The sequence below is a fragment of the Macrobrachium rosenbergii genome, chromosome 25 (genome assembly GCF_040412425.1).
Source record: "Macrobrachium rosenbergii isolate ZJJX-2024 chromosome 25, ASM4041242v1, whole genome shotgun sequence".
Classification (NCBI taxonomy): domain Eukaryota; kingdom Metazoa; phylum Arthropoda; class Malacostraca; order Decapoda; family Palaemonidae; genus Macrobrachium; species Macrobrachium rosenbergii.
The window spans coordinates 1,285,876-1,313,133 of NC_089765.1; the positions used below are offsets into that span (position 1 = coordinate 1,285,876).

Below are 27,258 nucleotides of genomic sequence, written 5' to 3' on the forward strand. Positions count from 1 at the left end.
GAGAAGGTGGCATCACGAACCAAATTTAATTTACGAAATTATTGTCCGATAATACATTTTACTGAGGCAATAACTCGACATTAAAAGGAATGCTAGTCTGCATTATAACACAGGTTGCCAATACGTTTACAGAAAGCCGCTGTACCTGTAACCACAAATGTCATTTAATAAATGTCAAAATGTCATTCTCTGAGCCACGGAAGAGATGATAATAATGATAATGGTAAATGTCAGTGAACTTTTTTGATGAAAATCAGGAGGTCACGAGGTCAGGTTATGCAATCCTCATTGTTGTGAGTTTCAGATATCGGGAATGACAAATTTTTAAAGGTTAAAATTTCTACCGATTAATAAGCAAGTCAGTTATTGGTTTCTTCAAAAGGTACTCCGAGGTTGTAGCGAAAAGTTATTACTTTTTTTAACCATAAAACCCACAACATCTATTTCTCTGTTGTGTCTTTAGTGTAGATCCCAGATTTTGAGAAACGTCTTCATTTCACGTGGGGATGTCGCGCGGCTGGAACTTCGGAAGTTCGAGCGAAGATGCGAAGCATTACTACCCTAATGCAGTTCTCCTTGTATTTTAATGATTTGCTTTCATTTTTATCTATTCATTTGTGAATTTGTTTATTTATCCGTTTTTCTAATAACTGACCGCTTTCTGTATTTCCCATTACCCCCTGTTTGTTCTTTCGAATGAACACCATATTCTTTGGAAGCTTCTTGGATTTCAAGTCAATGGCCCCTGTTGTGGGCTTGTTCCATATGAATAGGGTTCATCTTCTGAATAATAATAATAATAATAATAATAATAATAATAATAATAATAATAATAATAATAATTGTACGTTAATTCGCTGCCCAACAGATATATGCGACACCTTTCCGACTCCATCAGTTAACGAAAGTACCTCCAATGGAAGGAAAATGCGGGAAAACATTCATTTTAATGCGAAAAAAAAATCTATTGCTTTTGACAAAAGTGAATTCTCAGTGCAGCCCTGAAATCTCTCTTTCACTAGAACAGCCCCATTTGGTTTCTGCGCCGCGCCTCTCTCTCTCTCTCTCTCTCTCTCTCTCTCTCTCTCTCTCTCTCTCTCTCTCTCTCTATTTGAGAAACTGAATGTCCTATGGACTCACATTGGCGTATCAAGAGATATCACTGTCGTAATCATTGCGCGCTCTCTCTCTCTCTCTCTCTCTCTCTCTCTCTCTCTCTCTCTCTCTCTCTCTCTCTCTCTCTCCCAAAAACTGCTGATCTGGAAACAAATAGATTTCATTGTCTGGATTTCGTTGAAATATTCGAAATCTATGGAAACATTTTTTTCCCAAATTGGTTTTTCCATACATGTAACCATTGTGCGCTCTTCGTTCTGACAAACTACACGCACAAGCGATTTTATTGTTGGATGTCGTTTGGTACTCAAAACATCGTCATGTATTTTGAACTCGAATGGAATTCACAAAACAACAACAAAAGGTTTTATTGAGATCCTGACATATTTACAAAGGACTGAAGAAAAAATCGTGTTATACAAAAATCACAAAGATCGATAATCTTTGTAGGTTTGAAAATGTACCCCCTTTTAAAGTGATATTCAAAAGTGCAATATAGGATAAGATATAAAATAAAAGATTAAATAATGAAATTTAATATTCTTAAATAGTAATTTTTCTTATATTTATACTAAAATCTTACTTATTTACTTGTGATTATTTGTTAATTTTCTTCTTCCATAGAGGGAGTGGAAGATTTCTTTTATACTCGTATTTATTTTTTCTGTTCACAAATATTAAGCTACAAATGCCAAAGTGAAAATGAGAAATACCGTATTTCTTTACATTTATTTTTTTCTATTCACAAACATCAAGCTACAAATGTTGTTTAACATCAAATTCACTCAACCTCAGGATAACATACGCAGAAGGTAATTTAGAAGTCAATATCTAACGGGAAGTGTTTCTATATATTCATTTCTTCCGTTCACAAACATCAAGTTACAAATGTCGTTTAATATCAGATTCACTAAACCTCGGAATAACTTACACCGAAGGGGAATTAGTAAGTGACAAGCGATCCGAAACCAGAGGTAAAATTATTTTTCCTATTTGCAATACAGAAAAACAAATTAAGTCTGTATTCAGTCACCCACGGAATCAGAAACAAGGGAATGGAGTGCAATTGCATAATTACCTAAATATTACTGTCATTTTTGGAAGGTCAAGCACCCACGTTATTCCAACACTGTCATTGCTAGTGACCTCAGTCAACGCTTTCATTGTTATTCACCCTAGTCAGTGATATCATTACTACTGACCCCAGTCAATGCTGTCAGTGTTATTGACACCAGTCAACGATGTCATTATTATTGACCCCAGTCAATGCTGTCATTGTTATTGACCCCAGTCAATGTTGTCATTGTTATTGACTTCAGTCAATGTTGTCACTGTTACTGTTCCCAGTCAATGCTGTCATTTTACAGGCCCAATCTATACTGTCATGGTTATTCAACCCAGTCAATACTGTCATTGGTATTGACCCCAGACAATGCTGTCACTATTACTGACCCCATTCAATACTGTCATGGTTATTGACCCGGTCAATACTTCATTGTTATTGACCCCATTCAGTACTGTCATTATTATTGACCCCATTAAATACTGTCATGGTTATTGGCCCCATTCAATACTTCATTGTTATTGACCCCATTCAATACTTCATTGTTATTGACCCCATTCAATACTGTCGTGGTTATGGACCCCATTCAATACTGTCATGATTATTGACCCTAGTCAATGCTGTCATTGTTACTGACCCCATACAATACTGTTATGGTCACTGAACCCAGTCACAACTGTCATTGTTATTGACCCCAGTCAATGCTGTCATTGCAAGTGACTCCAGTCAACACTGCCATAGTTAATGACCCTGGTCAATCCTGTCATGGTTGACCCCAGTCAATGCTGTCGTTGTGACTGACCCCATACAATACTGTTATGGCCACTGACCCCAATCAGTGCTGTCATGGTTATTAACCCCATTCAATACTGTCATGGTTATTGACCCAAGTCAATGATGTCATTGTCATTGACCCCATTCAATATGGTCGTGGTTATCGACCACAGTCAATGCTGTCATTATTATTGACCCCATTCAACACTGTCACGGTTATTGACCCTATTCAATATTGCCATGGTTATTGACCCCATAATATAATGTCATGGTCATTAACCCCAGCCAATGCTGTCATTGTTGTTGACCCCATTCAATAATGTCATTGTTATTGACCACATTCAATACTATCATGGTTATTGACACCAACCAATACAGTCATTGTTATTGACCCCATTCAATCCGGTCATTGTAAATGATGGCAGCCAATGCTGTCATTGGTATTGACACCATTCAATACTGTCATTGTAAATGATGGCAGCCAATGTTGTCATTGGCATTGACCCCATTCAATACTGTCATGGTTAATAATGCCAGTTAATGCTGTCATTGTTATTGGCCCGATTCAACACTATCATTGTTACTGACCCCATTCAATACCGTCATGGTTTTTGACTCCATTAAATACTGTCATGGTTATTGGCACCAATCAATGCTAGCATTGTTATTGACCCCAGTCAATGCTGTCATTGTTATAGATACCAGTCAATACTGTAATTGTTATTGACCCCATTCAGTGCTGTCATGGTTATTTGACCCTATTCAATACTTTCATGGTTACTGACCCCATTCAATGCTGCATGTTTATTGACTCTATTCAATACTGATATGGTTACTGACCATATTCAATGCTGTTATTGTTACTGACCCCATTCAATACTGTCATGGTTAATAATGCCAGTTAATGCTGTCATTGTTATTGACCCAATTCAACACTATCATTGTTACTGACCCCATTCAATACCGTCATGATTATTGGCCCCATTAAATACTGTCATGGTTATTGACACCAGCCAATGCTTTCATTGATAATGAACCTGGTCAATACTGTCATCGTTACTGACCCCATTCAATGCTGCATGTTTATTGACTATTCAATACTGATATGGTTACTGACCATATTCAATGCTGTTATTGTTACTGACTCCATTCAATTCTGTCATTGTTATTGAACCCATTCAATGCTGTCATGGTTATTGACCCTATTCAATACTGTTATGGATATTGACCCTATTCAGTACTATCATAGTTATTGACTGCAGTCAGTGCTATCGTTGTCATTGACCTCATTTAATACTGTCAATGTTATTGGCCCCATTCAATACTGTAATGGTTATTGAACCCATTCAGTACCATCATGGTTATTGACCCCAGCCAATGCTGTCATTGTTACTAACCCCAAACAGTACTGGTATGGTCATTGACCCCAGTCAACACTGTCAATGTTATTAACACCTGTCATTGCTGTCATTGTTATTGAATTCAGACAATGCTTTCATTGTTATTGGCCATAGTCAATGCAGACATTGTTACTAACCTGGTCAATGCTGTCATTGTTAAAGACCAGCGTTAATGTTGTTGTTGGTCAATGTTGTCATGGTTAATTAACCCCATTCAATGTTGTTATGGTTATTGACCCCATTCAATACTGTCAGTTATTGAGCCCAGTCAATGCTGCTATTGCTTTTTACCCCATTTAATAATGCCATTGTTATTGACCTCAGTCAATACTCTTATGGTTATTAGCCCCATTCAATACTGTCATGGTTACTGACCCCTGTGAATGTTGTCACTGTTATTGAACCCAGTCAATGATGTCATTGTTATTGACCTAATTTAGTGCTGTCATTGTTATTGTACCCATACAAAACTGTCATTATTTTTGACCCGGTTAATGCTGTCATTGTTATTGTCCCCCATTCAATACTGTCATGGTTATTGACCCCAGACAATGTTGTCATTGTTATTGACCCCAGTCAATGCTGCCATTGTTACTGACCCCATTAATACTGTCATTGTTATTGACCCAAGTCAGTACTGTCATTGTTATTGACCCCATTCAAAACTGTCATGTTATTAACTGCATTCAATACTGTCATTGTTATTGACCCCAGTCAATGCTCTTATTATTATTGACCCCATTCAACAATGTCATGGTTATTGACCCCATTCAATACTGTCATTGTTATTGACCACATTCAGTACTGACATATTTATTGACCCCATTCAATGCTGACATGGTTATTGACCCCATTCAATACTGTCATGGTTATTGACTCCAGTCAATGCTGTCATTGTTATTGACCTATTACATACTGTCATGGTTATTGACCCCATTCAATACTGTCATTGATATTGTCCCCATTCAATGTTGTCATGGTTATTGACCCCATTCAATACTGTCATGGTTATTGACCCCAGTCAATGCTGTCATTGTTACTGACCTCAGTTAATGCTGTCATTATTGTTGACCCCATTCAATACTATCATGGTTATTGACCCCAGTCAATGCTTTCATTGTTACTGACCCAGTTCAATACAGTCATTGTTATTGAATCCAAAGAACACTGTCATGGTTACTGACCCCAGTGAAAGCTGTCATTATTATTTAATCCGGCCAGTGCTTTCATGGCTGTTGGCCCCATTCAATACTGTCATGGTTATTGACCCTAGAAAATGCTGTCATTGTTACTGATCCCATTCAATACTGTCGTTGTTATTGACACCAGTCAATGCTGTCATTGTCATTGACCAATCAATGCAGTCATGGTTATTGACCTCAGTCAAAGCTATCATTATTACTGTCTCTGGTCAATACTTTCATTGTTATTGGCCACAGTCAATGCTGTTATTGTTATTGACCCCATTCAATACTGTCGTGGTTATTGTCCCCAGTCAGTACTCTTATTGTTATTGACCCCAGTTAATGTTATCATTATTATTAACCCCAGTCAATACTGTCATTGTTAATAACCCCAATCAATACTGTCATGGTTATTGACACCAGTCAAAGCTGTCATTATTATTGACCCCAATCAATGTTGTCACTGTTATTGACCTCAGTCAACAATGTCATTGTTATTGACCCCATTCAATACTGTCATGGTTATTGTCCCCGGTCAATACCATCATGGTTATCAACCCCATTAAATGCTGTCATTGTTAGTGATCCCATTCAGTACTATAATACTACTGATCCCGTCAATACTGTCATTATTATTGACCCCAGTCATTGCTATAATTGTTATTGACCCCATTCAATACTGTCACTGTTTTGACCTCACTCAATACTGTCACTGATATGGACCGTGGTCAATACTGTTAATGTTATTGACCCCAATCAATGCTGTCATGGTTATTGACCTCGGTCAATCCTTTCATTGTTATTGACCACAGTCAATACTGTCATTATTATTGACCCTGGTCAATACTGTCATGGTTATTGACCACAGTCAATGTCATTGTTATTGACCCTGGTCAATGCTGTCATGGTTATTGACCCCAGTCAATACTTTCATTGTTATTGACCCCAGTCTATACTGTCATTGTTATTTACCTCGGTCAATGTAATTGTTATTGACCCCAGTCAATGCTGTCATTGTTATTGACCCCAGTCAATACTGTCATGTTATTGATCCTAGTCTATATTGTAATTTTTACTGACCCCGGTCGATACTGTCATTGTTATTGACCCCCAGTCAATGCTGTCGTTGTTTTTGACCCAATCAATGCTGTCATTGTTACTGACCCCAGTCAATGCTGTCATTGTTACTGACCCTAGTAAATGCTGTCATTGTTATTGCCCGCATTCAATGCTGTCATTGTCATTGATCCCAGTCAATGCAGTCATTGCTACTGATCCCAGTCAACACTGTCATTGTTAATGACCTCAGTCAAAGCTGTCATTGTTTTTAGCAAGTCAGTGCTGTAATTGTTATTGACCCCAGTCCATGCTGTCAATGTTATTGACCCTGGTCAATACTGGCATTGTTACTGATCCCGGTCAATACTGTTAATGTTACTGACAACACCATCGAAATGGGAAAATTATATATCAAAGTGATTTTCTGTCTGTAGGTTTCCAAACAGGACTTAGAAACCATAGTGAATGTATTGTATCTTTGAATTAAGAAAATTACAAAAAAATAATTTATTAAAAAATTCGTCTCGTGGCAAAAATAAAGAGACTACTTGATATAGTTTTATTTATATTTATGTATTAACGGCAATTTTTATTTAGGCTTTCAACTGGCAAAACTAAGAAAAGAATGTTCAGAAAACTACACAAAAATTTATGACAAATTTCAGCCTTTCACTGAAAAATTGTACGTATAGGCTATATGTATATATAAATATTTATATGTATGTATGTATGTATGTATATATATATATATATATATATATATATATATATATATATATATATATATATATATATATATATATATATATATATATATATATATATATATATATATATATATATATATATATATATATATATATCATATATATATATATATATATATATATATGTGTGTGTGTATATATATATATATGTGTGTGTGTGTGTGTGTGTTTATTATACATATAAATATTTGTATATACAGAAGTGTAACTGAATCACGAAAATATAGAACGGGTGATGAATATATATATATAAATAAAGACAAAATCCACGAAGGAAGGAGAAACAATGGAGTGTTGCAAGGCCTTTCGACTTATAGTCCTACACTTAGCAGACTGAAGAAATATAAAAATAAGTTTACAAAGAAAGCTCATATAAATGACAGATGAGGATTACAAAGGAAAAAAATATGTACCTGGAATCCAGCACAACTGAAGAATTAGTAGAACTGCCAAAACAGGGTTAAATATTTAAGAGGTTTTACAGAGGTTTAGGCTCAACCGTTCAGAAGCAGGGACAGGACACTTAAAAGATTATACAAGGAGGTGACTGCCCACCAAAAAATGTTATAAAAGTACAACTCAATCATTCTTTGCTTTTTGGTAAATAATAGCAGTTTTTGCAAGATGAACATTTAAAAAAATTATATTAAACATAAAAATACATAGACAATATATATATAAGGTAACTAATTTGTAATTAAGTCAGTGATTTTATCTTTTAGGTCGTTCTTGAACATTTACTAATACAGGGGCCCAAATAATACATGCCAGGGCTAAGGTTAACACCACAGCTGGAAGTAAGCCGTATAATAGCAGATTCTAAAAGATTTCGTGAAGAGAAATCTTTCGATATGGCAATCACTGAACTTTCAGTCAAATTTATCCTGTGAGAGTATTCACTTAAATGAATGAATATGGCATTGGATGTTTGCCCAGTACATATACATAGATAAAATTGTTCAGTGATAGGCTGAAATTTGTTTTCTGATCATTCTTTTCTTAGTTTTGTCAATTGACATCTGAACAAAACTACCCTCAGTACATAAGTATAAGTAAAAATGTATCAAATTAATCATTTCATTTTTATCAAGAGACAGAGTCGGGAATGAATTATATATATATATATATATATATATATATATATATATATATATATATATATATATATATATATATATATATATATATATATATATATATATATATATATATATATATACCTTAGATGACGGAGCTGCAGTTCTAGGTACATCTCACCGGGGAAACCATAGGGAAAGGCGTCGTACTCAGGTACATTTATTTTGCCAACGTTTCAAGATTCATAATCGCATCCTCAAGGCTATAATAAAGATACAAACGAACTTAAAACCAAGCACTGCATAATCCATTAAAATTACGCAATATTTAATCAAATTTAATGAACATCAGCACGTAGAAAACTTGAAAATAATTTATGAACATCTTAAAACAGGAAATTATACTAAACACTAAAAATATGTACAAAAATCTGTAAGATTCTAAAAACAGTAAAATTATATAAAACACTAAAAAACTAAGGCCATTCTGTACCTTATCCTCGCAAAGGACGGGCAATCACGTGACTGAAAGAGTTTCGTAAAAACAAACAACGAACCTTAGGCGATAAACAACTGGACAGAGGAGGATTGCGTATTTAAAGATGGAACTATCTTTTTTATCATAATGGACTCCAAGATTGTTAGGTCGTTTTCATTATGTACTTGACCTATAATTGTAAAGTCCTTTTCATCAATATATGTTTTACATAACTTAGAATGGTTCCTAATATTTGACTGTTCGGAATTTGTTAATCTACTGCCCGTTCTAAAACTTACGCCCCTGTGAGAATCTGTTCTCACTTTGAGTAGCCTCTTCGTACAACCCACATAAGTCCCGTGATCACATCTTGGGCACGTATATTCATAAATAACATTAGATTTTAGAAGAGGACTAAGGCGGTCTTTCATTTTGAACAGAGACCGATCGTTAATGGATTTTTTGGAACGATTTTAAGGTTTAAGGCCGGGAATTCTTTTTGAATTATTGTCAGGAACTTTTTTCTGAAAAGGTCAACATGAAAAAAAGGGAAGCTCACAAACATTTTTAATTTTGGGGCTGTAAAAACTGATGGTACCTCCATGAACCTAGCACCTAGCATTTTCCTAAGCATTTTAAACAATAGTTTGTCTGGGAAGCAGTTATTTTTAAGATATTGGGAAAGAAAGTTAATTTCCTCAATAAAAGTAAACCAATTAGAGGTATGGGTGAAGGCCCTGTGGAGGAGAGTTGAGATTGTTTGAGTTTAAAATTATAAAAACAAGAACTATAAAAATTGATACCTAACCCAGTAAAAGCCTTTTTTCTAAAAACCCCAGTGTAGAAGCCTTGTTCATTCCTGGACACTAAAACGTCTAGAAAGGGAAGCTTGTTATTTTCTTCTTCATCAAATGTAAATCTGGTATTAGGGTGTAGGGTATTGGCAAACTCTGAGAACTGTTCTGCATTAGGCTAAACTTGTTTCGGAATAAGGCGAAAGTGTCATCAACATATCTACGATAAAACTGAGGCAGGAAACTAAGCGGGCAATAATCAAAAATACGCTCCTGTGAGAATAGATTCTCACAGGGGCGTAAGTTTTAGAACGGGCAGTAGATTAACAAATCCCGAACAGTCAAATATTAGGAACCATTCTAAGTCATGTACAACATATATTGATGAAAAGGACTTTACAATTATAGGTCAAGTACATAATGAAAACGACCTAACAACCTTGGAGTCCATTATGATAAAAAAAGATAGTTCCGTCTTTAAATACGCAATCCTCCTCTGTTCAGTTGTTTATTGCCTAAGGTTCGTTGTTTGTATTTACGAAACTCTTTCAGTCACGTGACTGCCCGTCCTTTGCGAGGATAAGGTACAGAATGTCCTTAGTTTTTTAGTGTTTTATATAATTTTACTGTTTTAAGAATCTTTCAGATATTTTGTACATATTTTTAGTGTTTAGTATAATTTCCTGTTTTAAGATGTTCATAAATTATTTTCAAGTTTTCTACATGCTGATGTTCATTAAATTTGATTAAATATTGCGTAATTTTAATGGATTATGCAGTGCTTGGTTTTAAGTTCGTTTTTATCTTTATTATAGCCTTAAGGATGCAATTATGAATCGTGAAACGTTGGCAAAATAAATGTACCTGAGTACGACGCCTTTAACTATACACACACACACACACATATATATATATATATATATATATATATATATATATATATATATATATATATATATATATATATATATATATATATGTGTATATGTGTGTGTGTGTGTGTGTGTGTGTGTGTGTGTGTGTTTGCCGTAACATTTATCATGCAAACACACAATCTGTAATGTTTTACAAAGTTTAATATCGTACCTCACAAACGCTTATCTCATATTCATTATAACCCAATGAAAGGCATTGTTAATTAGGAGAGGATTCTTGCAACCAGAAAACAGATCTTATGTTTCAAACCTGGGAAAAGTAACGAGTTAAAAAGTTAATGTAAATCTCAGTGGCTCTAGAGTGCATGAAACAAAGTCTGTATCATTCGTCTGTCTGTGAGCGTGGGCACTTGTCTGTTACGGATGATTCTTTAAGAATGAATCCCCTCATTCTCTGAATTCCTTGACTCGAGTTAAGAATTAAGTAAGAATGCTTCTGCGTGTAAAACAAAACATTATTATTCTTCTGAGATACAGAAAAGTGGAAGTTTTTGCCTTTTGCAAAAGAGGGATTATTATCAGTTAACTAGAGGCTGAGTCAACGCATGTAAGAGAGAGAGAGAGAGAGAGAGAGAGAGAGAGACAGAGAGAGAGATTACCACTGGATTTATTAATGTAATATTCCAAGCCTCGAGTTCACATCTTTCAGTCATGAGAGAGAGAGAGAGAGAGAGAGAGAGAGAGAGAGAGAGAGAGAGAGAGAGATTACCACTGGATTTATTAATGTAATATTCCAAGCCTCGAGTTCACATCTTTCAGTCATGTGTGAGAGAGAGAGAGAGAGAGAGAGAGAGAGAGAGAGAGAGAGAGAGAGAGAGAGAGAGAGAGAGGAGAGATTACCACGGGATTTATTAATGTAATATTCCAAGCCTCGAGTTCACATCTTTCAGTCATGTGTATGTGTGTGTGAGAGAGAGAGAGAGAGAGAGAGAGAGAGAGAGAGAGAGAGAGATTGTCATTGACTTTATCAATATAACATTCCAAGAGACTACACTACCTTTAGAGAGAGAGAGAGAGAGAGAGAGAGAGACCTTACCTTACCTTACAGACCTTACAATTCGAGGTTGCCCCAGGTCCCTCAGTGTGAGGCGCCTTTGATGTCTACCAGAGAGTTTAACGCATCTTCCGGTATATTTTGCATCTTCCAGTCTTGGATGGTCTGGGATGCATCTTAGATATTTGTCGAGCTTATTCTTAAACACATCTACGCTCACTCCTGTTATGTTCCTCAGATGAGCTGGTAGCGCATTGAATAGACGCTGCATTATCGATGCTGGTGCGTGGTGGATTAATGTCCTGTGTGCTTTCCTTAATTTTCCTGATATAGTTTTTGGCACTATTAATCTACCTCTGCTTGCTCTTTTTGATAATTTTAGTTCCATGATATTTTCGGTAATTCCTTCTATCTGTTTCCATGCTTGAATTACCATGTACCGTTCTCTTCTCCTTTCAAGACTATATAAATTTAACAATTGTAGTCTTTCCCAGTAGTCAAGGTCCTTAACTTCTTCTATTCTAGCTGTAAATGACCTTTGTACACTCTTATTTGTGCAATATCCTTTTGGTAGTGTGGGTACCATATTATATTGCAATATTCAAGTGGACTACGTATGGACGTTTTATAAAGCATAATCATGTGTTCAGCTTTTCTTGTTTTGAAGTGCCGGAACAACATTCCCATTTTTGCTTTGCATTTTGCCAATAGAATTGCTATTTGATCATTGCATAACATATTCCTATTCAACATCACACCTTGTTTGTGATTGTCTCATTATTAGGTCCTTTATATGCATATAGCATTCCTACTTTATCACCACAGTTCATTGATTCAAATTTATCAGAGTTAAATACCATCCTATTTATCTCTGCCCATTTATATATTTTATTTAGGTCTCTTTGTAACGAGTTCCTATCTTCATCACAGCAATTTCTCTACTTATTCTTGTGTCATCTGCGAAACTTCTTACTACTGAGTCCTTAACATTACTGTCTATGTCTGCAATCATAATCACAAACAGCAATGCAGCTAACGACCCTGTGGTACACCGGATATTAGTAGCTTCATCCGATTTCTCATCGTTTGCAATCACTATCTGTTTTTCTGTTTTGCAAAAATTCTTTTATCCACTACTTTGTCAACAATGTTATGTTTTCTAATTTTTTTCGCTAATATATTATGATCTACCTTGTCAAAAGCAAAGAGATCTGTATCTTTTTCATTTATCATATTTTTATATATGCTTTCATGGTGGACTAACAGTTGGGTTTGTGTAGTACAAAACCATGTTGTCCTATATTGAACAATCTATTTTTCATTAGAGAGAGAGAGAGAGAGAGATTACCATTGATTTTATTAATGTAACATTCCAAGCCTCGAATGCACTTCTTTCAGGCGAGAGAGAGAGAGAGAGAGAGAGACAGACAGAGAGAGACAGAGAGAGAGACAGAGAGAGAGAAAGAGAGATAGAGAGAGAGAGTGATTACCATTGATTTTATTAATGTAACATTCCAAGCCTCGAATGCACTTCTTTCAGGCGAGAGAGAGAGAGAGAGAGAGAGAGAGAGAGAGAGAGAGAGAGAGAGAGAGAGAGAGAGATTGTCATTGACTTTATCAATATAACATTCCAAGACTCGACTACACTACCTTTAGGAGAGAGAGAGAGAGAGAGAGAGAGAGAGAGCTACCATTGATTTTATTAATGTAACATTCCAAGCCTCGAATGCACTTCTTTCAGGCGAGAGAGAGAGAGAGAGAGAGAGAGAGAGAGAGAGAGAGAGAGAGAGAGAGAGAGAGAGAGAGAGCATCTCCTTAGATTTCTTTCAGGAGAGAGAGAGAGAGAGAGAGAGAGAGAGAGAGAGAGAGAGAGAGAGGCATCTCCTTAGATTTCTTTCAGGCGAGAGAGAGAGAGAGAGAGAGAGAGAGAGAGAGAGAGAGAGAGAGAGAGAGAGAGAGAGAGAGAGGGCATCTCCTTAGATTTCTTTTCGAGAGAGAGAGAGAGAGAGAGAGAGAGAGAGAGAGAGAGAGAGAGCATCTCCTTAGATTTCAACCATAAGATGAAACCTAACATGTTTTCTCTTTACGCAGATACTTTCTGAGTTTCTATATTCAAAATTTATCCAGATTAAAAATATGACAAGACAGATTATTTTATTATTATTATTATTATTATTATTATTATTATTATTATTATTATTATTATTATTATTATTATTATTATTATTATTATTATTATTATTCAGAAGATGAACCCTCTTCATATGGAACAAGCCCACCAAAGGGGCCGTTGACTTGAAATACAAACTTCCAATGAATATTAAGGTGTTCATTTAAAAGAAATTATGGAAGATAATAGGAAATACAAAAGAGGAGATCATTTATTAGAAAAGGAAAAAACATAAAGTAATAAACTAATATATGCAAATATAAAAATATAAATGAATTATTATAATACAAGGTGAACTGTTTTAGGGTAGAAATGCACTGCACCTTCGCTTAATGTACTTTCAAGGTTTCAATTGTACAACATCTTCAGGGAGACTGTTCCACAGTCCAACTGGGTGATGAATATAGGACCTTTGTAATTAAGATAAGTAAGGGTAAAATATTAAAGATACCGATAGACCTATAAGTAACGCCTTTACATGTATATGTATATATATATATATATATATATATATATATATATATATATATATATATATATATATATATATATATATATATATATATATATATATATAAATATATATAAATATAAATATATATAAATATATATATATAATATATATATATATATATATATATATATAAATATATATATAAATATATATAAATATATATATATACAGTATATATATATATATATATATATATATATATATATATATATATATATATATATATATATATATATATATATATATATATATATATATATATATATATATATATATATAAAATATATATATAAATATATATATATAAATACAGTATATATATATAAATATATAAATATATATATAAATATATATATATATAAATATATATATATATATATATATATATATATATATAAATTATATATAAATATATATATATAAATATATATATATATATATATATACATATATATATTATATATATATATATATATATATATATATATATATATATATATATATATATATACTCGTATATATATATACATACGGGCCGGAGCTGAGGGAAGTAATAGGGAAAGGCATCCTCATCCTTTAACAGTTTATTTTCAATGCCGACGTTTCGCGACGAATTCCAAGTCGCCTTTTCAAGGCTATACAATATAATTTGCGAACATTATTAATTCCAATTAATTTATGGTGATATGCAATGGCAACGGCTCTTTATGAAATAAAAACATTTAAAACTAGACAACAGATTCAAAGAAAACCCCATTACAAGTAAAAGGAGCTCACTAAAATCTTAAAACAACCTAATTATATGAAAGAAAGAGCAAGACTAACATAATAAAATAAAAACAGAGTGAGGAAAACTAGATGCCCTATCTAGGCTATAAACAATTCAACAGAAGACGATTGAATGTTTAACGACGGTAAAGTCTTTTTGATAATTATGGATTCTAAGATCGTTAAGTCGTTGTTGTTCTGCAACAGGCCTAGTGCATCCCACGTATATCCCGTGATCACATCTTGGTAAAGTGTACTTGTATACGATGCTGGACGAAAGCAGAAGACTGAGTCGGTCTTTGACCCTCAACGGAGACCCTACTGTTAAGGGATTTTTGAGATAATTTTCAAATTCAAAGCAGGAAAACTCTTTTGAATAATGGATGTGCATTTTCTCCTGAAAGTGTCATCATGCATGAAAGGAAAACTTGCAAAAACTCTAAACCCAAGGACAGCAAGAATTCGTCTCTTTTTAACAGAATCCTTTTTGAGAAGATGAAAATAGTGTACAAACTTTTGCAAAACTTAGGAACAACAACACCCAACCTTTGTGCACTGTTTTTAACTTCTCAAAAAAGGATTCTGCCAAAAAAGGGAAGAATTCTTGCTCTCCTTCGGTTTATAGTTTTGTTTGCCTAATGTCAAACTTAACTTCAAGTTGTTCTCCTAGATTCTGTCTAAACATTTACCTTTCATTTTTCTATGCGGTGAATTATTTCACTCTGAAATGAATGATTTCTGTCTAAATTTTACGTTCAATTTTTTTCTAGGCAGTGAATTATTTCACTGTGAAGTGAATTATTTCTGCCTAAACTCTTTCCCTTCATTTTTTTACGCAATGAATTATTTCATCTATATCCAAAAACATTTAAAACATTTTCGTACGAGTTAACATTTATTCCAAAATTAAGGAGTTTCATTTATCATTCCAACTTGGGCAGTATTCTGTTCCCAGATCGAGATTCTAATGGGAATTAGTCCAATCATAAAGCCTAGTTATTTTTCTGCAGTATTTGATTCTTAGTGATGTTAAGCCAAATTAAGTTTAAGAAAATGTTTAAGATATATTTTGAAGTCCATCATTGTTATTATTATTTGTATTAACGACCACATACTCCATCTAATAATGTTGCTTATATTAAAGTGATTTAAATGTGCATGTATATAACCCTGTGCTTTTTCTATAATCTGTGCTCAAAAACTTGATAGGTAACAAATGTTTTTGCTATAGGCCACTTCTGCTGCTTTCACACTGATGAGATGATGGTAATAATGATTCTGAAGATGATTATGAATAATTGAATGAGTGAATAAGACAGAAAGAGGGATTTTTGGTCACAATTACTAGTATGGAAATAGTGCAGAACAAATCACTGAACAGAGAGGCCTCACAAATTAGTACAAATTCGAGTCATTTGTCAAAACTGAAATATCTTCAGACTTCCATCATTTTTTTTCAAGTTATGACATGTGACCTTTCCGGAGGTTGAGGAAAAACGCATTTTTTAACTTCGTGAATTGGGTCATCTTTATGCGAACTCGTATAAGTGGGTTAAGATAAATAAGACTAATAATTGAAATTTATCTGTGGGTTCCAGGATATGAAATTGAAGTCCAGTTTCCAATGGATTCAATAAAGCATCTTATTCCCTCTTGAAAGTTCAAAGGCAGAATTAAACTAGCAAAAATATCCTTGTCAGGGAATTGGAAAGATCGAGCGAGATGAGAGAAGATGGATGAAGAAAGAAGTAGAAGAAGAAGGATAAGAAGACGCAGAAGAAAGGAAATGGAGAGAGAAACTGCTGAGAGAAGATAGGTGAAGACAGAAGTAAAAGAAGGGTAAAAAGAACAGAAGAAGAAAAATAGAGGGGGAGAGAGAGAGAGAGAGAGAAACTGCTGTACCATCTCCAGACTAATGCGACATAACTATCATGCGGCAAATTGGATACAATTCGAGTACATCGTATTTAAATGCATTAAGGCCCAAACAAGCTCAAGAGAGGATAACATAATAAAAGGATAAAATAATAAAAGACTCGCAGACGCAGTAAAAGCAATGGTCATGGGGTTAGAAAATTAAAAAAATAAATTAAAAAAAGGCCCTTGAGTCACCCTTGTGTGCGTATACTTCTGAATTCAGGAACGACGCAGAATAGCATATTTTTTTTATATAAATAAAGGAAATATTTCCTTAGCAGATTTTATGAGTGTTCACGTAATCGCTTCTAGTGAACTAGTTTTGACCCGGAGGAAGTCAGCGTCAGATTTTTACTCATTTCTCTTAAAATTGGAGGAGACTTGGACGGGCTGAGGAGTGGGCCGGGATGGGGAGTGGACTGGGTTGGTGAGTAGACTGGGTTGGTGAGTGGGCTGGGGTGGACAGGGAGTGGGCTCTGTAGTGGGCTGGGGACTGGGGTATGCTAGAGACTTGGACTGGGATAGGGTATGGGGTGGGCTGGGAATTGATCAGGGGATTGGACTGAGGAGTGAGCCAGGGATTGGGCTGGTGAGTGAGCTCGGGTTAGGCTGGGGATTGGGCTGAGGAGTTGATAGGGAGTGGGGAAGGCTGGGAATTGGGTTGAGAGATTGGGGTAGGGATTGGGATGGGAATTAGGCTGGGGATTGGGCTGGGAGTGAGCTAGAAATGGCTCGGAGAGTGGGGTGGGCTGGGGAGTTGGGTGGGCTGAGGTGGGGTGGGCTGTGGAGTAAGATGGGTTGGGAGTTGAGTGGCTGGGGATTGGGATGGGCAGGGGTGGGGTGGGTTGGAGAGTTGGGTTGGCCTTGGAGTGGGTTGGGTAGTGAGGTGGTCTGAGGTGGGCTGGGGAGTGGGGTGGGCTTTGGAAGGGGTGGGCTGGGGTTTAGGCTGGGGGTGGGTTGGGCTGGGAATTGGGGTGGGCTGTGAGTGGGGTGGGCTGGGGAGTGTGGTGGGCTTTTGGAGTGGGTGGGCTTTGGAGTGGGGTGGGCTGGGCTGGGCTGGTGGGTGAGCTGGGAGTGGGGTGGACTGGAGAGTTTTGTACATGGGGAAGTGGGCTGGGGAGTGGGCTGGAGTTGGGTGGGCTGGAGTTGGGGTGGGTTGGGAAGTGGGTTGGGGTGGGGCATGTTGGGGAGAGTGGGTGGGCTTCAGGAGTGGGCTCAGCTGGGGTTTGGGCTGGGGTGGGCTTGGGAGTCAGCTGGGGTGAGGATTGGGCTGGGCTGGGAGTGGAGTGGGCTGGGGTGGGAGTGGGGTGGGCTGGGGAGTGGGGTGGATTGGGGACTGGGGTGGGTTAGGGAGTTGAGTGGGATTCAGGAGTTGGGTGAGCTTGGGAGTAGGGTGGGCTGGGGAATGGGTTGGGCTGGGTAGTGGGCTGGGCTGGGGATTAGGATGGGCTTCGGGAATGGGCTGGGTTGGGTAGTGGGTTGGACTGTGGAGTGGGCTGGGCTGGGAATGGGTTGGGCTGGGAGTGGGCTTTTCTGGGAGTGAGCTGGGCTTAGGAATGGGCTGGGCTGGGGAGTTGGCTGGGCATGGGCATGGGTTGGGCTGGGGAGTGAGCTGGGCTTGGGCATGGGTTGGGCTGGGGAGTGGGGTGGGTTGGGGAGTAGGGCGGGCTGGGGGTATGGGTGGGCTGGGGGTGGGGTGGGCTGGGGAGTGGGCTTGAGTTGGGTAGTACTTTGGTAACACTTGGTCATTCCTTGGTGTTTTGTTACGTTGGTATTTATATTTTCTTACTTTTATGTTAACTGTATTATCTTATTGGTTTCCCACGGTGTGCTTTATATTTTCTTTTCATAAATGGCCACTTTGTTTTGTGTGTGAATGTTTGTAAATATTAAATAATAATAATAATAATAATAATAATAATAATAATAATAATAATAATAATAATAATAATAATAATAATAATAATGAAGAAATTCACAATGATATCACTGTAAATATATATATGTATATATATATATATATATATGTATATATATATATATATATATATATATATATATATATATATATATATATATATTTATATATATATATATATATTAGTCAATTTATTCATTTTAGTTACTCGTGATTATGAAACTAATAATAATAATTATTATTACTATTATTTCCCACTTGATTATAGCGATGAATTAATTTTCATATGAAATTTAAAATGCAATAGCAAGTAATAATAATAATAATAATAATAATAATAATAATAATAATAATAATATTATTATTATTATTATTATTATTATTATTATTATTATTATTATTATTATTATTATTATTATCAATTCTTTATTTCTCTTCCAGCTGGCTGAGTGCCAATGTCCTCCTGAAGCTGGGTCATGGAGCCATAAACGGGTATAATTGGGGAGGAGATATTCTCTGAGGGCAGTTGCATTAAGAATTATAGCTGTTTCCACGGCATTTAATTTATACCGAGTCTTCTCAATTCTTCTTATCTTTTTTTTTATCAACGTGCAGCTGGTAAATAAGTTTTTACAAAGACATACAAAGATTTCTGTTTTCTTAGGTTGGTGACGAAGTCGGTCCCTGAGGCGTTGATACCTTCTGGGCCTAATCACACAGGACACAAAGGCAGATCACCTGAACGACCTATAATCCCAGCTAAGAGCCACTCTCAAATTCCAATAGCAATTAGGCCCAGAAGGTCTCAATACCTCTGGGACCAACTTAATCACCAACCCGTGACCAACCAAAACGCAACTGAATAACCAACCTGGCAACTGTACACCCACTGCCCCATCCCCGCTTGCTATATATATCCTTGTAACCTGCATGCCATTTCATTTACTCTTTGAAAATAAACACCATAGCGCGTTCGAAACGTCAGAGAAAATAAACCTAAGAAAACAGAATTCTTTGTATGTCTTTGGGAAACCTGATTTACCAACTACATGTTGATAAAAAAAAAGGAAAGAAGAATAGAGAAGACTGTATAAATTAAATGCTGTGGAAACAGCTATAATTTTTAATGCAACTGCCCTCAGAGACGGTCTCCTCCCTAATTATACCCGGTTAAGGCTCCATGACCCAGCTGCGACGAGAGAAGACAACACCACATCCTTCAGGAGCACATTGCTGCTCCGCCAGCTGGAAGAGAATAATAATAATAATAATAATAATAATAATAATAATAATAATAATAATAATAATAATAATAATAATAATAATAATAATAATAATAATTTTACACTTTGATTATTACGAGAAATCAGTTTTTGTTTTGTGAAATTTAAATACAATAGCAAAATAATAATAATAATAATAATAATAATAATAATAATAATAATTTTTCAGCCTTGATTGGAACGAAAAACCAATATATATTGCGAAAATTTTATAATGGGAAATCTAGATAATTAACCTTTTTTATATTTTTAATTACATCTTACAAAACACCTCATAAACAAACAGTAGTATATATGAACTTTTATCTTACAGTCGATGAAATATATTGTCTAACCAAATTGGTCCTCATAAAATGCTTGCAAAATGCTAGGTTCTGATTTGTTCAAAATGAACTGACCAGTATAGGTTCTCCTTGAATAATCTAGTATTAAAATATGCATAGAAAGGTCGTGACCTTCATCTCAAATATGGTCTGAAGGGACTTGGAATTAGCGATGATACGGTGTCCCTTATTTGAGGAATAGAGTGGAAATATAGGAATAGGAACTGGAATATAGATTTTAGGCCAAAGGCCTGGTGCTACGAATTATGAGGTCATTCAGCGCTGAAAGGGAAATTGAGAGCAGAAAGGTTTGAAAGGCGTAACAGGGGGAAAACCTCAAAACATTTGCACTATGAAAGAGTTGTTAGGAAAGGGTGGATAGCATGTTGGAAGAGAGAACATGAGCGGAGATACAGTCAAAGTAACAAAAGGGGTTGCAGCTAGGTGCCTAAGGAAGGGGCACTGCAAAGAACCTTCAAGTGAATTACAGTGCATCACTAGAGTTGCATCGACGCGCGGCACTACCCCTCAATCTGTTTGGTTTTTTATTTTTTTTTTTTTATGATCATCCACAGGCGGTGTTTTTTATGTGAAAAAAACACGAGGGGAAAACTAATGAAATGGGAATTTTTTTGACGGAAAATAAAATCACATATTTATCTTAATCCTGAGAGGCTAAAGACACAAAGAATAAAATTAAGACAAATAAAATTGTGCATAACAAAAAATAAACTACGAAAAAATAAAACAGAAGAAAGTAAGATAAACTGCAAAAACAAAATCAAAAAACAAAAGAAAAAAATAAAAATCAGATAAAAAGAAACCAAAAATGAGCAACAGGTTTTCGAAAACCTGTCTTCAGTTGCATTAGTGGCCGAGCAATAAAAGTAAAGATTGTACCATTGACTACTCTGACGAAAATATTATATAAAGAATTACATAAAGATAATATATATACTGTATGTATGTATGTATATATATATATATATATATATATATATATATATATATATATATATATATTGTTTTGACACGAGAATATCTGGGTTAGCAGGACGCGTCCATGATTAGAACTGAGCAGTTCTCATCTCAGTTTATGCACGCGAGCACACACGCAAATTTATATGTATATATATATATATATATATATATATATATATATATATATATATATATATATATATATATATATATACTATATATATATACATATATACATACACGCACACACAGATAGATAGATATATATATATATATATATATATATATATATATATATATATATATATATATATATATATATATATATATATATATATATATATATATATATATATATAATATAAAGGCAAATGCCACAAAGGAAAAATGAAGCAACGGAGTGGTTGCTAGGCCTTTCGACACACGGTCCTTTGCTAGCAGTCTGCTAGCAAACGCCGTTGTTTCACTTTCGTTCGTGGCATTTACCTTTATTTATACATTCATCACGTTCCATATCTTCGTGAATCAGTTATGCATACATACATACATACATACATACATATATATATATATATATATATATATATATATATATATATATATATATATATATATATATATATATAAATTTACATTTGTGCTCGAGTGTTAAACTGAGATGAGAGCTGCTCAATTCTAATCATGGACGCGTCCTGCTAACCCAGATATTCTCGTGTCAAAACAAATCAACAACAATGAAAGTCTATTGCCCCATCATGGCATCTTATTCAGGACTTCAAAGTCCACCGTTCAAATAATTCATGAAAATTAAAATAAAATCCAGTAAGTTACTCAGGAACAATAAATCCTTTATATAAAGTTATAAACTTAAATTCTTTTAAACAGGTGATGCTTCCTTTCATCACAAAGATTATTTCGAATAAAAACAAGTAAAAAATGCAAAAAACTTTTTTGTACAACCGCTACAGCGTATAACCAGGGCCAATGAAAATAGATCTATTTTATGGGGGTCTCAGTATAATGCTGTATGAGCAGCGGTCCATGAAACTTCAACCACTGCCCGGCGGTGGTCTATGGCTAACTTTAACCTTAAATAAAATAAAAACTACTGAGGCTAGAGGACTGTAATTTGGTATGTTTCATGATTGGAGGGTGGATGATCAACATACCAATTTGCAGCCCTCTAGCCTCAGTAGATTTTAAAAAGGTCCGAGGGCGGACAGAAAAAGTGCGGACAAAAAAAAAGCGCGGATAGAATAAAGTGCGGACGGACAGACAAAGTCGGCACAACAGTTTTCTTTTACAGAAAACTAAAAAAATCTGTATCTAGTCTTAGTAATGAGGTCGTCTGCGTCAATGGTTACCCTTCATTTTTCGTCACAACTCCCAATAAGTAAATCTCAGAATATCAATTCAAAAATCATATTTAATCTCACAACTTTCACAGGAACACAAGGACACTGTTAAATTTATTGTCATAAATCCGAGTCTGAAAGAACTGTCGGAGCGGACATTCAAAATCCAGATTAATCTTCCAACTTTCACAAGTATTCAAAGAAATAAAATCAAATATGTCCATGAACGTTCAGGAACAGCAGCCGAGCATAAAGATGACGTCTGCACTTCTAAAGAAGGATTCTCACATTATTATTATTATTATTATTATTATTATTATTATTATTATTATTATTATTATTATTATTATTATTATTATTATTATTTAGGATTAACCCTATTCATATGGAACAAGCCCACAGGGGCCATTGACTTAAAATTGAATAGAGGGATTCCCCAATATTATTATTATTATTATTATTATTATTATTATTATTATTATTATTATTTAGAGGATTAACCCTACTCATATGGAACAAGCCCACAGGGGCCACTGTCTTGAAATTCAAGAGACGGATTCTCCCAACATTATTATTATTATTATTATTATTATTATTATTATTATTATTATTATTATTATTATTATTCAGAATATGAACTCTTTTCACATGGAAAAACCCCACAGGGGCCACTGAAAGAACTTTCAGAAGATAATGCGAAATACTGAAAGAAGAGATCAGTTATAAAGAAAAATATAATGTTAGATAAATCAATACATTAATAAATTAACTGATAAAAATATAAATAAATTAGTAATATGCAAGGTCAATTGTTTAAGGGCGGTAATGCACTACATCTGCGATTGAACTTTAGACAAAAGCACAGATTCCTCTGGGGTTCTGAGATCTTTTTGTACCACATGTACAGACAAATAGACAGAAAAAAAAAAAAACAGTCAGACAGACTAAATATTCAAAGGTCAGGCGGCATAAAATGAGAGGAAACATTAACGCTTCTGATTATTGCACTCGGTACTTGTATTTTGAAAGATGGCAGATTCTTGCCAGGGGAAACTGCTTTATGTAGTTGTTCTCCTTTAATAAATATATATATATATATATATATATATATATATATATATATATATATATATATATATATATATATATATTTACACACATATATATATATATATATATATATATATATATATATATATATATATATATATATATATATATATATATATATACACATATACATTATATATTCATATATATATATATTATATATATATATATATATATATATATATATATATATATATATATATATATATATATATATATATATATATATATATATACACACACATATACATTATATATACATAGCCTATGTGTGTGTATGTATGTGTGTATATATATATATATATATATATATATATATATATATATATATATATATATATATATATATATATATATATATATATATATATATATATATATATGTGTGTGTGTGTGTGTGTGTGTGTGTTTATTTCGTGAATATATATTTATAACTCATTAGTAATTTAAAATCTTTCACTTTCATTAGTTTATTGCTCATTCATAAATCCACAGTATATCTAATGTTCATACATCTCTGTTCCCTAACTATTAACAGAACGAAGTTAGCCATCTTGAAATGGTATAGAGAATATAAATAGTAATTTTTCTACTCACCTTCAGTGTTCTTGGAAGCGACGACGCCGCTGATAAGAGCCAAGATGAAAGTTACCGTTGGAAGAAAACACATAATTGTCCTTTTTTTTTTATTCACCAACAACGAGTTACTATTTATTGATAATTATAAACTTCTTTTTTCACCAACAACGAATTATATTTTCTTGATAGTTATAAACTTCGCATTTTTTCTCACCAGCAACGAGTTTCAGTTTACTGACTGTTATAAACTTTTTTTTTCATCAACAACGAGTTACTATTTATTGATAATTATAAACTTTAGGTCTTTCTTCACCAACAATGAGTTATAGCTTATTGATAATTATAAACTTCAGGGTTTTTTTATTTCAATGATAATTATAAACTTCAAGTTTTTTCAATTTATTGGTGATTATAAACTTCGAGTATTTTTTCACCAACGAGTTACAATTTGTTGATAATTATAGGCTAAACGTCCAGTTTTTTTGTTTATTTATTGATAATTATAAACTTCAGGTTTTTTCAGTTTATTGATAATTATAAACTTCAGGTTTTTTACAAAAACAACGAGTTACAAATAATTGACAGTCACAAACTTCGGTTCTTTTTTTTTGTACCAACAACGAGTTATAATTATTGATAATTATAAACTTCGCGTCTTTCGAATATATGTATACAAAGTCTAAAGTTCACTGTAATTCGGTAATGTTAGAAGATAAGAATTCAGTTCGTCAAAATCAAAGTTTCCTGCTCAGACGAAAGATCTTTTTTCGCTGTCATTGTTTTTTTTATTATTATTATTATTACTATTATTATTATTATTATTATTATTATTATTATTATTATTATTATTATTATTATTATTATTATTATTATTATTTGAACCTGTTGCTGAATCACTGTTTGAAAAACTAAATTTAAAAAGTAAGGAAATATTTCGTAAACCTTGCTTTAATATATGTTTTTTCAAATCAATCACAATCAGTTTTCGTTCACAAAATATTTCGGGAACCTCTTTTCAACAAAATCCCGTATTTTCTCTGCCAAACACTATTTTTAACACTAAAAAGCACAGTATATATTTCAACAAAATCAAAATAATCTAAAAAAAAAAATCGAACAGATGAATAATAAATAAGAATAAAAAATTCCCTGGTTTCCACTCGCTAATATTCAATAAAACAACTCATTTAAATCCACGAATTAAAAATTACCACTTTTCAGTAACCGTTTCTCTTAAAATCACGCATTTTCTGTGTCAAAGTTTCTTAACACTAAAGCCAGATTAGATACGTCCACAAAATAAAAATAATAAAAAAATTGAATAAATGAAAAATAATTTTCTTCAAAATTTCCTTATTACCACTAACTAATATTAAATGACCATCCTGTTTAAATCCGCGAATTAAAAATTCAAAATATATCCAGTAACCATCCTCCTTAAGTCCACGAATAAAACATTTAGAAAACTGAATTTTACAATCACCTGGCGCCTCTACACTGTCACGCTAAGCACGTACCCTAGAGGAGCTGATACGTCCAACCTCCACTAAGTCCACTGCTCGACTGAGTCGCCAGAGTCGCTGACTGGTTTGAGAGCGCCTTGGGTAAATCACCCTCTGGTATTTTACTACTATTCATTCATAAGTACACACACGTATTTTACTACTTTTCATTCATAAGTACACACACACACGTATTTTACATCTATTCATTCATAAGTACACACACATACACGTATTTTACTACTATTCATTCATAAGCATATACACACCTTTTTCGTATATTGGAGTAAATATCTATACCTTGCCGTATTAAGACGTGTATCCATGTCAAGTTATGAATTAAAATGGAGTGACAGCTATGATATATACATAAATACATACTTGTGTATTCTTATTTTATTACATATGAGATCTGTATACGATACGTATGAGTTACGTATGAGGCTGAAGCTGTAGCTCTTGAAGATGATACATACATAGGCTACATACATAAATACTTACAAGGTTTGTTTTTCTGTTTTGTTGGAGTGATTACACAAAAAGTGCAGCGTGGATTTTGCGAAAATTTAACCGAAGTCCGGCTTCGTTATTGCCAACTAGTTGTTAGGTTTTGGGAGAGATAGGAATCTGGAAATTTATTCCCCTGTTGCGGACTGAAATAACCTCTCTCTCTCTCTCTCTCTCTCTCTCTCTCTCTCTCTCTCTCTCTCTCTCTAAAAATAAAATAAGTCCACTGACTCTGGTAAAATAGTTTCAATCCTTTTCTTGTTGTTGAATATGGTCTCTCTCTCTCTCTCTCTCTCTCTCTCTCTCTCTCTCTCTCTCTCTCTCTCTCTCTCTCTCTCTCTCTCTCTCTCGTAAAATAAGTCCATTGACTCTGGCAAAATAGTTTAATTCTTTTCTTATTGTTGAATGTGATATCTCTCTCTCTGGTTGTATTTATACATATAAAAAAGAGAGTAATAGTAGCGCAGAAGATAAGAGGCAATTTGAAAACCTATTAGATATGCTACTAGAACATAACATTCAGCAAATAAATCACCTGCTAACAAGAAAGGATACTATTTTAGACCTACTATTTGTGAACGAGGTGAATTATGTTAAAGAAATAATAGTGTATAATACGAGTATTTGAAACCATAATGTCATAGAATTAACAGTTCGTTCCAAAGCAAATGAAAACAGAGATAAGCAAGAG

At 34.1% G+C, this 27,258-nt stretch overlaps 1 protein-coding gene across 1 annotated transcript in view; it reads right to left on the reverse strand.

The window, feature by feature from the left end:
* The window catches only part of LOC136852269 (uncharacterized), a 60,075-nt gene extending 33,952 nt beyond the window's left edge, over positions 1–26,123 (reverse strand). The window contains exons 1-2 of the mRNA XM_067126740.1: positions 26,076–26,123; positions 24,577–25,247 (exon numbers count right to left, since the gene is read on the reverse strand). Coding sequence (XP_066982841.1) covers positions 24,577–24,649 — 73 coding nt within the window. The 5' untranslated portion in view covers positions 24,650–25,247; positions 26,076–26,123. The remainder of the gene's footprint in view (positions 1–24,576; positions 25,248–26,075) is intronic.
* Positions 26,124–27,258: the final 1,135 nt, after the last annotated feature.